General features: G+C 36.1%; 1 protein-coding gene across 3 annotated transcripts in view; it reads left to right on the top strand.

The window, feature by feature from the left end:
- Window positions 1-14,461, top strand: part of LOC135699743 (uncharacterized) — a 46,804-nt gene that overhangs the window by 9,301 nt on the left and 23,042 nt on the right. Inside the window, exon 2 of one of the 3 annotated variants that reach the window (XM_065220057.1) lies at window positions 2,089-2,532. In XM_065220057.1, the coding sequence (XP_065076129.1) occupies window positions 2,301-2,532 (232 nt within the window). In that variant the 5' untranslated portion in view covers window positions 2,089-2,300. Of the gene's footprint in view, window positions 1-1,770; window positions 2,533-14,461 lie in introns of those variants that run through there. The other 2 variants (XM_065220056.1, XM_065220055.1) reach the window with 2 other exon arrangements.

Genomic DNA, 14,461 nt, shown 5'->3' with positions numbered 1-14,461 from the left:
CAAATGTTTGTGAATTTCGCTGAGCTGATACACGATTTCGATGATAATAAACAATCGGTGTATCCCTCAACTAATTTTCTGCTTTGACTGCTCAGCCCAACTAACGAAATCCTTTCACTAAGTGGACTATGGGTTTAGATACTTGACTGTAGTTGGATTTATTTTAAATAATTTAAAAGTCTTTTTCATTTAGCCAACGTTTAGCGTACTCCTAGGACATAAGCAATGTTTTCTCTATATTGCCTGCAATTCGAAGTGCAGACTGTAAATTAAAGATTATGTGCATAGATAGAGCAAAACCACCGTTCAGATCTAGGTATCAACCCGTAAAAAAGGAACCACAGAGGTGCAATGAAATGCATTGTAATCATACAATAGAATTTATTGTATTCACAGTAAATCGTACCGTCTACAACAATAAAATAACCATAGAATTTATTATTTCCACAATAGAATCTATGGTAAATGGAGAGATCTACAATAGAACAAGGGGGTACTTATGTATCTTAACCATACGAAAAATCACTTTTTCTCGAACAAACTTGCGCCATTTACCGTTAATTGTAATATTGTTCTATTGTTGAAATTCCTTACAATATGGGATATATTGTACATCTATTGTAATAACAATATGTTAAAATTTCTTGTACAATATACGTAAAATAAGATAGATTGTTGACTATAGATTTCGTTGCAACTGTATTTTATTTTATGGTAATTGTATGTTTTTTTCCGGGAAGCGAAAGACAACTAAACTCAACTGAAAATTTAAAACGCAATGAACTTCTACACGGCGAATGAGAACGACTCAAATTTGAGTTTAGTTCACTCATAATAGCCAAAAGTGCAGGAACTCAGCGGTGAGTTAATTTGCCTCATGTTTTCCCAGGTTTTTCCAGGATTTTCTAGGGAAAAATTCACGAATTTGAGAAAAGTAAAGATTGGATTCACTCAGTCTATTGGTACTGAATAAAATTTTCGTCAATTTCCTCATTTTCCGGCAGATTTTTTAGGGTTTTCCACAGGAAACCATGAGACAAATTTTACTCATCGCTGAGTTCCTGCACTTTTGGCGATTATGAGTGAACTAAACTCAAATTTGAGTCGTTCTCATTCTCCGTGTACTTCAATTTTTACCCATCTAATCGGGAAGAGAAACTTTTTCTTGCTAGTCAGAAAACGCGCGAGGAACCGCTTCGAACTTCATATTTCAAAGCAGCAGCATGGTGCTTTACATCGATGCAACCGTCCAAATCAACCCCACCTCAAGCGTGGCATTCAGTAATCAGTAAAAAGCTTAAAAGCTCTTCTTCGCTTTTCCTAGCCTTCTCTGATGAGTTTGAAAGTGTTACCCATTCATGAGCTTAATGCCAAAAGCTGCCAAATGAATCGATTTGAAAAGTGGCGCAAAATCGTAGCACCCACATGTTTTCTAACTGCCACAAATACTGAGTGGCCAGAATGAACGCAAAGCTTACGAGTGGAGAGAGCGAGAGACAATGCGCGAGAGCGAAAGTGCAGAACCATGCTGGCTGACTGCATCCACTCACACCAACACCATTTTGCGCGCGCGTTCCACCATTCTGTTTTGAGTCGGCGGCGGTGGGTTAAATGAAACACGAATGCAGTTTTTCCTTGACAAGAATCTAGTTCGCAGAACCGATGCTCTTGAAGGGCACGAGTACAGTGTGAAAATTCTTTTGAGGAAATTTAAGGTGATCAATTTTTACCTTATTTTAACGCAATACGGTTGAGTTCGTGGGAGAATACTTAGGGTATTTTCCCAAAAGTAGAACTTGGTCCACATTTATCAACCGTAGATCTTGTATTCAGCGTGTAGCGGCGAGTGCATCGTCACCTCCCCACAACTCCCTTTTGCTGTGGGTAAATACATAGTCATGCAACCCAGCGAGAACAAGCGAGTGCCAATAGGAGCGGAAAATAAAGCAAAAATGTACATTTTCAGTTGCATTTCCAGTTGCACCGCGGCCGTGAGTAAAACCGAACCGAGCTTCGCAGACCAGTTCCATAGAGCTCTCTACCGTTGTTGGGTGCGCTCTTCTATGTACTCTACGTGCTTCTAACAAGGTGCATCTCAAAGTGTGATTAGTGAAATCAGAAAGCAATATTCGATGGATTAGTGTCGAAAGTGTTGTGCCTTCCCGTAGTTCCCGTAGTTATTTTTGCTGTAGAAGTGAAGATGCAACGCACAGTGCATTGAATTGAATGGAATCGATATTTTGGTGCAAAGTGAAATTCGTGAGAAATAACAAACAAGTGGTCAGTGATTTTAGACAAACATGAAGAAAGTCGCTGAAATCAGTGCATTCACCGAGAATGCCGATGAGGACTCCTCCCAGGAGCAGCTGGACAGTGTGGAAAAGCTGCTGAAGCTGGTCGAGAACGACACACACCTCTCGGTGGACAGCATCAAGTGCGGCCCCGGAAGTCAGCAAGGCGATAACTATATGTCGATCATCAAGCGCATTAAGGTGCGCGGAAAGCGGAGAATGTGCAACGGGAAAAGCAAAGGTATGTGTGTGTGCATCTATGTAGAGCGGTTTCTTTGCGTGAGGGTGGATGTTTCTTTTTTGGGCATGTCTTGGATTATGTTTTCGTATAGAAACGAGTTCTTTTTTCATTTAATCCATTTCTGACATAGATTTGATGTTTTTTTTAAACCTGTTCTACTGTGAAGCTATGTCAAATTATTTCTATTTAATTTATGGTTGAAGGATCCAATTTTGTTTTTGGAAATACAGTCATCCCGGTATGGGATAGGGTGCATTTCAAAATAAAAAAGGATATTTCACTAATATCGCTCTAACTTTTATTTTATTTGTTCAAAAGTCTGTCAAAAAGCACTATGAATAATGATATGATTCATGAATTGAAACAAATTGTTTTCCAAAACCATTGCGTAAATCTCTTATTCATAAAAAGAAAATAAATCTCAAAACTAATTGATGAACGTTTTAGTAGAATAATTGTATACCTTATTACGTTGTTTTCCCTTTTAATTCTTCTACTAATGTATCACTTTCACTATTAATTTTCACTATCACCTTTAAAAACCTATAACGTATTCGTATTCGTATTTCGTTCACTACTAGCAAACTTCTTCAGTGTCAAGTCATAGTCTAGAAGAAGTTTTCAAGTAGTAAACGTATCTGTTAAAGGTTTTTCAAAGTGATAGTAAAAGTGAATAGTGAAACTGATACAACAGTAGTAGATTTAAAAGGAAAAACAACGTGATGAGCGCTTTAACTAATCATGTTTGTATTGCTTCATGCGCGAAGTTAACGATTTACATAGTTGGAGATGCTTAACATCAAATATCAGACTTAAAGTGGTAATTTTATACAATACATAGATGAGGAGATGAAAGTAATAGTTGATAATTCCGTTAGGTTACGGCAGTGCATATACAGCGGTAAAGGCAACAATAGCTCCAATTTCAATTTTCACACTGCCGTAATCTGACGGAACTAAAATGACCACTTTAAGTCTGATATTTGACGTTAAACATCTCCAGCTATTTTTAACTAGTTCTTTTATTTGGAAGGCTTAATCGCGTTAGCTTTACAGAGCCGATAGTTCATTGTTCTTTGTTTGTAACAAAATTCTCTTAATTCTATGTCTAGTAGGAGTTGGGCCGAATACTCGCGGCTTACTCGAAGTTAGATAGGTACATTGTCGAATGATAGGATCAGGGGAGGAGCTTGGGGGTAAGGTTTCGTTGTCTCATCAGAGCGTTGTCGCCAGTATGAACGGTAGTGCGGTTCTAGTTTCGTCTGGAGTTCGACCGGCTATGGGGGACAAATACATCAAGACAAACAAAACTATTGAAGAGACACAAAAGACAAAGGAATTAAATTCTTATACTAGGCATTTGAAGAAACACATAAACCGACTGCATATAGCAGATATCGCGAGTTCCCAACACGTCTCTGATAGGAACATAGGGTTGTCTTCCTTGGGCCTCGAGGGTATTCAAAAGTCGCTCTCTGGCGGCGTCATTATCCGTACATTGCCAAACTGCGTGATTGATGTCATCGTAACCGTTTCCACACCGACAGATGTTGCTGTCCACGAGGTTTATTCTATTGAGGTGAGCATTTAGCGAGTAGTGGTTGGACATAAGTCTACTCATCACGTGAATGAAGTCACGACTTAAGTTCAAGCCTTTAAACCACGCTCTCGAAGAAACATTAGGAATAATTGAATGTAACCACCGTCCAAGATTTCCATTGTCCCAATCGGTTTGCCAGGGTACTCTGACGCACTAAATGGTAAAATTCATCGTGTAAAATTTGCCTGTCATACAATTCGCCTTCCTGCGCGCCCACCTTCTCATTGCCTGGGATTGAGCAATGTGAAGGGACCCATACAAAGTTAATCATATATGATCTTTCGACCAGCAAACTCATCTGCTCCCTTACCTTTGAAAGGAAATAAGATGAGTGCCTACCTTGTTTCATCGACCGAATAGCCTCGATCGAACTGAGACTATCCGAGAAGATAAAGTAATAGTCTGCGGGCATGATGGAAATCATCCCCAATGCGAAGTTGATTGCTGCATCTCCAACTATGTACAACGTAATAAGGTATTAAAGTAATCTGTTTTCACGTGATTTTTGTTGGAGTAATCTGAAATAGCTTCTTTGTCGTATGAAACTCAGATCGTTGCCAGATTTTTCAACGGTTTGGATGAATAGTTCACTAGGTAAAATCAAAACAATAATTCATCCTGCATCAAAATTGTAACAGGTTATAATGAAGGAACGAACAGCAATGAAAATAAACAATGTTGATTCACACTGCCAAATATCATTACAACAACATAACTCCAAATTAATTTTCATATTCAAAGCAGATGATACCTGCTTGGATAAATTTCTTCTTTTTCTTTGATCGGCAAAAGTCTCCCTTACTCGATATTCAAGGTACCATCTACTGAGGTAGGAATTGAGTTACAAAACATCATAAATGTTTTTCACTAATTCCTTCATATTACCCAAGAATTCAGCAGTACTCTTAGCAGCATTCCTTTCAAATGAAATCGCAGCAAATATTTCATGTTTATTCCATTTATTCGTTAATTTGTCAAGGTTTGGGAATGTTTGTTTAAAAAACCTGAATTTATCAGTCGAGACCTTTTAACCTGAGATCGATGAGATCGAACCCTTCTAACTAATTTAAATGTTGTGCAGACCTTCTTCTTCTTCTTTTATTTCCTCGCATTTCAAGCTTATTGCTCATCGCATATAAGCTTATTGCGTGCTCTTAACATAATTGAGATCTTCCGATGCCTGTACCATTTTTTGCATAAGCATAATTGTGTGGCAAATACAATCATACTCTAAGCCCAGGGAATACGAGAAACTTCCTAACCCGAAAATGTCCTAGACCGGACCGAGATGGGTTCGATCAGCCACCTCCAGCATGGTCTTGCTTTATAGCTGCGCCTTTACCGACTGAGATAAGGAAGCCATTTCCAGGCCAAATAGCAAGGCAAAATTGGATTTCAGACTCGATCTTCTCCGGTTTGCATGAAACATTGGATAATTGTTTACTATGGTCAATCATTCACATTTGAGCTAAAATTCGGCCATTTTGAATGTTGCTCAAAACTTCAAACTGGCGTATTCGATATTTTTCAACAAATCCTTACTTGAAAGTGGCACTTTTAATCGACATGACGTCTGCCACAAAGTTGAAGGAAAACATAATTACGATACTCGGTAAATTATTTCAAGTAATTATGGGTTTAAAACTTGAATACTCTCTCAATATGTATTGAATATTTTTAGCTTATAAAAAATGCTACCTTTAATGAAAATTTCAAGATAGACACTTGAAAATTATCAAAAATCATAGAACAACAACTTTTGGTCAAATTTTTAAAGGTCTTGCCCATATTTTTTTTTTGTACGGCAATCGATTTGAAAAGTCTAAAAACTTGGTTTCTGTTTAAAAAATTTCAAACGGAAAGTTCCAAAATGTGCCTAAAAATTCATGTTCAATAATTTTTGTTAATTTTTAAGTGTCCATCTTAAAAGTTCACAGAAGATAGCATTTTAATAAGCCTTTTATTAAAAACATATTCAAAAATTATTGAAGGTTTTAATTGTTTTTTAATACTTTTCTGATATTGGGTACCTATATACCCAGATACCTGATGTCTTAAATTTATTAGCATGTATATTTTTTTCTAAATAAAATATGTGACTTTCCTATGACTTTGCCTCAGACGTTATTTCGATTGGAAGTAACGTTTTCGTGTTATAATTTGTTGATTTTGATATAATTTGTATAATTTTAGAATCCTCCATTTTGAAGTATTTTGCTAGATTCAGAATGAATGCATTTTAGTTCAAATATGAATACACTCAATTCACTAACACGATTTTATTTTTTTCGATTTTCTTCTCATTTTGGATGAGTACAGAAATGTCAGTACCATCATATTTTTCTATGTTTTTTTTTTCTAATTTGTTTAAGCACTAAATTTGGCTGCAATTTGAGATCACACGATATGGACGAAAAAAAAATTGTGTAAAAAATAATTGATCATAACAAAAAATAATGCAATGCTTCATGCAAATAAGGTCGCGTCAGATCGATTCGTCATTTGGTGTGGAGCTTGTGACTTAATTACACTCAAATTTTCAAGTTACTATTTATCATTCTCCAACCCAACAATGTCGCATATTTTCATTTCCCACAACCACTTCAACAATGCTTATTTGATTAAACTCATGTATGTCAATTCACTATTTACTTTGCACAAAACTTCATTTCCTTATGCCGATTAATTTAAATAACGACGACTCGACGTTCTTCTGCCTTGATCAATATTTTGGTATCAAGTAGAACAATGACAAGCTTTGAATTACTTTACAGAACTACAACTATGTTCGATTACAAAATACCAAATTTTTGGAAGCACCTGTTGGAAAGTGAGACACTAGGTAAAGAGTGTTCAAAATAATAGCAGTTTTTTATTTGAATTTTTATGTACTGCAAATATTTTAAACATTTTTAACTATTATGTACATTTGTTAATTGGCTGGGGATTGTTAGAATTCTGAGAAATGTAAAATTTAAAATCTTAAAATTGAGCTGAACTCCAAATTATTAGTACTGCTATTATTTTAAACAATTTTACCTAGTGTCTCACTTTCGGCAGGTGCTTCCAAAATTTTGGTATTTTGTAATCGTAATATTGTTCATATTTGTAGTTCTGTGGCGAACGTATCAGATCAATTGATCTTAAGAGAACAAAGTTACAACTTGTAAACCATTTTGTATGGAAATTGGCATGCGCTGCTATTACACGTTTCAAAAACGTTTTTTTTTTTTTTTTTTTTTTAACTCTTTATTTGTTCCAAATTCAAAATAAATTACATTTCATTTTTAACCTAGGTGCTCCAGTTACTACAGTAACTTACCAGCCTTAATTGTTATGATATATATCTAAGTGTTTTTACATTGTTCCTGTCTTGGCAATTCAGTATTTTAAACAGGTTTTTTTAAACCTGCATGTCAGTATAACAATTGATAGCTTAAAACTAAATAACTAAAACTAAATCTTATCTAAGTATAAAGGGAATTAATCGTTGCAATTGAGGATTGTAACGATTTTTGCCGGAAATTATTAATTATTTTGTTGGACATTTGTGCTAAAGTCTCAACATTCGAAATTCTATGTACTTCGGTAGTACTGTACCAGGGAGGCAACTTCAAAATCATCTTCAGAATTTTGTTCTGAATCCTTTGAAGTGCTTTTTTCCTGGTAGTGCAACAACTAGACCATATTGGCACAGCGTAAAGCATGGCCGGTCTAAAAACTTGTTTAAATATTAGAAGTTTATTCGTCAGGCAAAGTTTGGATTTCCTGTTTATAAGAGGATACAAACATTTTATATATTTGTTACATTTGGCTTGAATGCCCTCAATGTGATCTTTAAAAGTTAAATTTTGGTCAAGTATTAATCCAAGATATTTCACTTGGTTTGACCAGGAAATTGGAACTCCGTTCATAGTGACTATGTGACTACTACTAGGTTTCAAAAAGGAAGCTCTAGGCTTATGTGGAAATATAATAAGTTGAGTTTTGGAAGCGTTGGGAGAAATCTTCCATTTTTGTAAATAAGAAGAGAAAATATCTAAACTTTTCTGAAGTCTGCTGCAAATAACACGAAGACTTCTTCCTTTAGCGGAAATGCCTGTGTCATCAGCGAACATAGATTTGTGGCAACCCTGAGGCAAATCAGGGAGGTCCGAAGTGAAAATGTTATACAATATAATAGAATGCTACCCTGAGGAACTCCTGCTCTAACAGGTAGTCGATTAGATTTGGAATTTTGATAATTTACTTGCAGAGTTCTGTCAGTTAAATAATTTTGAACTAATTTAGCAATTTAGCAATCAAACCTTCATGCCAAACACTGTCGAATGCTTTTTCTATGTCTAGAAGAGCAACTCCAGTTGAGTGGCCTTCAGATTTGTTTGAACGAATTAAATTGGTAACTCTCAAGAGTTGATGAGTAGTTGAATGCCCATGGCGAAATCCAAACTGCTCATTTGCAAAAATTGAGTTCGTATTGATGTGAAGCATCATTCTATTCAAAATTATTTTTTCAAAAAGTTTACTTATTGAAGAAAGCAAACTTATTGGACGGTATCTAGAAGCTTCAGCTGGATTTTTATCCGGCTTCAAAATTGGAACAACTTTTGCATTTTTCCATTTATCAGGAAAGTATGCCAAATGGAAACATCTGTTAAATAATTTTACCAGGAAAGACAAGGTACTCTCTGGGAGTTTTTTGATGAGGATATAGAAAATTCCATCATCACCTGGAGCTTTCATATTTTGAAATTTTTTAGTTATAGACCTTACTTCGTCCAAATCAGTCCCCCAGGAATCATCAAAAATATTTTCCCGAGAGAAAATATTCCGAAAATCCCGAGCAACCTGATTCTCAATAGGACTAGTAAGACCCAAACTGAAATTATGGGAACTCTCGAATTGCTTAGCAAGTTTCTGAGCTTTTTCCAAATTTGTGATCAAAATTTTACCACCTTCTTTAAGCGCTGGAATTGGCTTTTGAGGTTTTTTCAAAATTTTTGTGAGTTTCCAAAAGGGTTTGGAACTCGGGTCTAATTTAGAAACATTATTTTCAAAAGTTTTGTTCCTCAGGGCAGAGAATCGCTTTTTAATTTGTTTTTGCAAATCCCGCCAGATAACTTTCATGGCAGGATCGCGTGTTCTTTGAAATTGTCTCCTACGGACATTTTTAAGACGGATCAAGAGCTGAAGATCATCGTCTATTATAATTGAATCGAATTTAACCTCGCATTTTGGTACTGAGGCAGCTCTTGCTTCAACTATAGAAGTAGTCAGAGATTCAAGAGCATAATTAATTTCATCTTTGGTTTGCAAAGGAATGTTTGGATCGAAGTTATATTCCATAAATGTTCGATATTGCTCCCAATCAGCCCTATGGTAATTGAAAGTAAAGCTGTTGGGATTAGAAATTATTTCTTGGGATATTTCAAAAGTTACTGGAAGGTGATCAGAACCGAAGTCAGCATGGGTAACCAATTGGTTACAAAGTTGACATGAATCAGTTAAGACCAAATCAATAGTCGAGGGATTTCTTGCTGAAGAAAAGCATGTTGGGCTATTTGGATATTGAATAGTGTAATAACCTGCAGAACAATCATCAAACAGTATTACCATTGGAATTGCTTTGAGCATTATTCCATGAGCGGTGCTTTGCATTAAAATCTCTAATAATGAAGACTTCAGACCTATGATGGGTAAGTTTCTGAAGGTCACTCTTGAGAAAATTCTTTTGCGGGCCTACGCATTGGAATGGCAAATAGGCAGCTATAAACGTAAGTTGTCCAAATTTGGTTTCAACAAAAACTCCCAAAGTTTCAAAAACTTTGGTTTCAAATGAAGAAAGAATTTTATGTTTGATTCGTTAATGAACAATGATGGCAACTCCACCACAGGGTCCATCAAGACGATCATTTCGATAAATGAAATAATTTGCGTCCCTCTTATGGTCAGGTTTAAGGAACGTTTCAGTTATAACGGCAATATGCACGTTATGAACTCTCAAAAAGTTAAATATTCAGTATCTTTAAGAGATCGAGCATTCCAATTTATAATATTTAAAGCTTTAAAATCCATAACTGAATTTTAAAGTCATGACAATATTATTAGCAAATTTTACTCCAGTTTTAATAGCATCAAACATGGAGTTAGGTTTAAGCATATCAGTAATCATGTCAATTAATGATTTCTGTAAGAATTCCATTTTAGGGCAGTAATGCTTCCTAAGTCAAAATTGTCAAAATTTCCGTTAGAATTACGTTGGTTAGTATTTTGATTTCTGCCCGTTGCAATAGCAGCATAGTTAGCTCCATTTACTCACTGAACACTGTTAGCAGCGAGGGGAGTAGGTATAGATGAAACATTTGAAGCAGGGTTGATATTTGTACCTACGGGTACGAATGTAGAATTTGTTCCTCGCTGACTATGGTAAATGGTAAAATTCATCGTGTAAAATTTGCCTGTCATAAAATTCGCCTTCCTGCGCGCCCACCTTCTCATTGCCTGGGATTGAGCAATGTGAAGAGACCCATACAAAGTTAATCATATATGATCTTTCGACCAGCAAACTCATCTGCTCCCTTACCTTTGAAAGGAAATAAGATGAGTGCCTACCTTGTTTCAACGACCGAATAGCCTCGATCGAACTGAGACTATCCGAGAAGATAAAGTAATAGTCTGCGGGCATGATGGAAATCATCCCCAATGCGAAGTTGATTGCTGCATCTCCAACTATGTACAACGTAATAAGGTATTAAAGTAATCTGTTTTCACGTGATTTTTGTTGGAGTAATCTGAAATAGCTTCTTTGTCGTATGAAACTCAGATCGTTGCCAGATTTTTCAACGGTTTGGATGAATAGTTCACTAGGTAAAATCAAAACAATAATTCATCCTGCATCAAAATTGTAACAGGTTATAATGAAGGAACGAACAGCAATGAAAATAAACAATGTTGATTCACACTGCCAAATATCATTACAACAACATAACTCCAAATTAATTTTCATATTCAAAGCAGATGATACCTGCTTGGATATATTTCTTCTTTTTTTTTTTTTTTTTTTTTTTGATCGGCAAAAGTCTTCCCTACTCGATATTCAAGGTACCATCTACTGAGGGAGGAATGGAGTTCCAAAACATCAGAAATGTTTTTCACTAATTCCTTCATATTACCCAAGAATTCAGCAGTACTCTTAGCAGCATTCTTTTCAAATGAAATCGCTACAAATATTTCATGTTTATTCGTTAATTTGTCAAGGTTTGGGAATGTTTGTTTAAAAAACCTGAATTTATCAATCGAGACCTTTTAACCTGAAATCGATGAGGTCGAACCCTTCTAACTAATTTAAATGTTGTGAAAAATGATCAAGACCTTCTTCTTCTTCTTCTTCTTCTACTTCCTCGCATTTCAAGCTTATTGCTTGTCAGCTTATTACGTACTCTCAACTTAGTGTTCTAGATGCACTTCCACAGTTATTAATTGAGATCTTCCGATGCCTGTACGATTTTTGCGTTAGTATTATTGTGTGGTAAATACAATCTTTCTCTAAGCCCAGGGAATACGAGAAACTTTCTAACCCGAAAATTTTCTAGACCGGACCGGGATGGGTTTGATCAGCCACCTCCAGCATGGTCTTGCTTTATAGCCGCACCTTTACCGACTGAACTAAGGGAGGCATGCCGGCATTGAGCATTCTGTATTTCCAAAATTAGCCTGAAATATGAATGCAACCAAGTTATTAACGATAGAGAGAGTCGATGAAGAGAATCGGTCAATGTAGATTGGTCTATTTGAAAAGTGACACGAGAATTGTCTTCTCCGAGAACCCCACAAACTACTTCATTCAGAAAAAAAAACAACAGATAAGACAATTCGACAGTGAGCATTCATAAGGGCCTAATTGAAAGGATCGATTCTCTTCGTCGATTTTCTCTTTTGTGAATAATTCGCTTGGATTAAGATTTCTCGGTGCGTTCGCTGTTGCTTTTGATAGCCAATGCAACCTGTTACAATACTGTATTGGACAAATTTCAAATTTCAAATTCGACAGTGAGCATGCATAAGGGAGCAGTGCTGAGATTTGTCATTGTCATTGACAGACTTTCGCGCGATATTGACAAAATTGTTCGTCACATAGTCACTGACAAACTTAACCCTCAAAAAAACCTTCGTTAAAATCTCATTCATTTTTTCGTCAATGACAAAGATTCACCTGGTAACAAAAATTATAAGATAGGACATCCTGTGTCACATTATTGTTATCCAAGTAGATCAGGACGTAGATACTTGTTCAATGAAATGGATCCATGTAATTGTTTTGCTCAAGTCATTTAATTTCGTTACAAATTTAGCTAATAAACAAATCTGTCATTGACAATTAACATGATTTGCCTTGACTATGACTGTTTGCTCAAATGAGTGACCAAAGCAGAATTGTCAATATCACCGTGTACTGTCGAGATTTTGCAGCACTGTAAGGAAGTAAACGCGATTATCGATTCTCTTCGTCGATTTTCTCTTTTGTTTATAACTTAATTAACGTTTGTCGGTGCGTTTGCTGTTTTTTTGATAGCCAATACAACCTGTTACAACTCTGCATTCGTTCGTGGATGTGGCCAACAAAATCGACTGGTCGCAGTACAGTTCGGAATATACGCATTTGGGAGGAGTTCTTCAAGTATCGGACTATTAAGCAACCGAACCGGACCGTAAAGCAAAACATTACGGACAAAACGTGGGCTCGAACAAAATCAACGGATGTATCTTTATGGACCATGGAACGTATGCCAAATTGGGCTTCAATCAGCTTCCGGGACATAAGTTTTGTGTTGCCAGGGGTCCCAAAAACTGTAAATTTATTTTTGTGGACAAGTTTGCCGGTAAGCAGGCTTTATATCAGTCGTAAGTAGGCAGGATTTTTGCAGCTGTGGTCAGAAGACAACAATATGAACGCACAGTTATACATCAACGAATGCCTAAAAAAAACCTATATTGCCGTTCATTATCAGTGTTGGCCAAATTCAGCGAGTTTCCACTACAGTAAGAATGCACAACAGTGGTATCGCGATAATGGAGAAGACATCATAGAAAAAGGGATGAACCCCCCAAACCACACGGATTTCCGCCCAATGTATTGGGGCATCATCAAAGCTAAACTGAAGAAGTGTGGAAAAATTGCTAAGGATGTTATTTCGATGGCCAGATACTGGGAAACAGCTGCCGGTGAGGTAGAAAATTTTAATTTTGAATGGGAAAATGTATGGGAAACGGAACAATCCTATTTATTTGCCTACCAAAATTTACAAATATTGCAAATCTCGGACTTCAATTCGGTTCTTTAAGGGTATTGAGGTACATTTTTTTTTAAATCTTTATTAGGGAGATTTTTAGCCATTGGCTAGTTCAATTGAAGTAAATGCATAATTAAGAATATGCCTTTACTTCAATTGAACCTACCTGCATTAAAAATGGAACCCAAACCCCAAATTTCATCAATTTTGGTACACTGGAACTATTTTAAATAAGTACGATTGCATTTGCAAAAGTCACCTTATTAGCGCCCCTTGTTGTCACTTTGTATGGGAGCGAGCTGTCAGTTTGTTAGTTTAGTGTCAAACAGTGAAGTTATTATTTAGCTTTAAATCTAGATTTAAAAATCAAGATCGCTGTGCTCAGAAAACGAAACTCTTCCAGATGATGTATAAAATACCATACATTTTTCAAAATTAATGAACCCTATTGAGAATACTATACAAAACAAGTTTGTTGAGACTGCAAATCGGTTTGATCTTTGTACAACAATATATCAATCCTTCACTTTATACCCCGTACAGACTATGGCTTATATCATGTAATATAGGCTGTCTTGCAATGAGCACTCATACATCTAATTTTCACTGGAAATCCTATGTAAGAGCGCTCATTGCAAGACAGCCTATATTACATTATATAAGCCATACCCAACAAACAATTTTAGTTGTAGATCAGCTTACACAGACAAAAATTAGCTGCATAAGGCATTTTTCGGCTGTATAAGCTAGTCTGCAGCTAAAATTGTTAGTTGGGTAGTCTGTACGGGGTATCAAACCGACACGTACCTAAAGCTCATATATACGCCTGCCTGTAGGTATGCGGTTTAAATTAATATTATAATAACTTTTCTCTCAAAAGTCTAATCGATTTGCAGTTTTGAACAAAGTTATTCTGCATAATATTCCCAACCTATTTCCGAGATTTGATGAAATTTGAGCAGTATTTGATTTCCTGCAAGCAAATGAACACCTTGTTACGTTTCTCATACAAAATTTAAAATTCTCCCGCAAATCCAGA

Source organism: Ochlerotatus camptorhynchus, unplaced genomic scaffold (genome assembly GCF_037179485.1).
Source record: "Ochlerotatus camptorhynchus isolate MF236.1 unplaced genomic scaffold, CSIRO-AGI_Acam_v1.1 ptg000114l, whole genome shotgun sequence".
In the NCBI taxonomy this organism is placed as follows: Eukaryota; Metazoa; Arthropoda; class Insecta; order Diptera; family Culicidae; genus Ochlerotatus; species Ochlerotatus camptorhynchus.
This window is presented reverse-complemented; position numbering and strand designations above follow the sequence as displayed.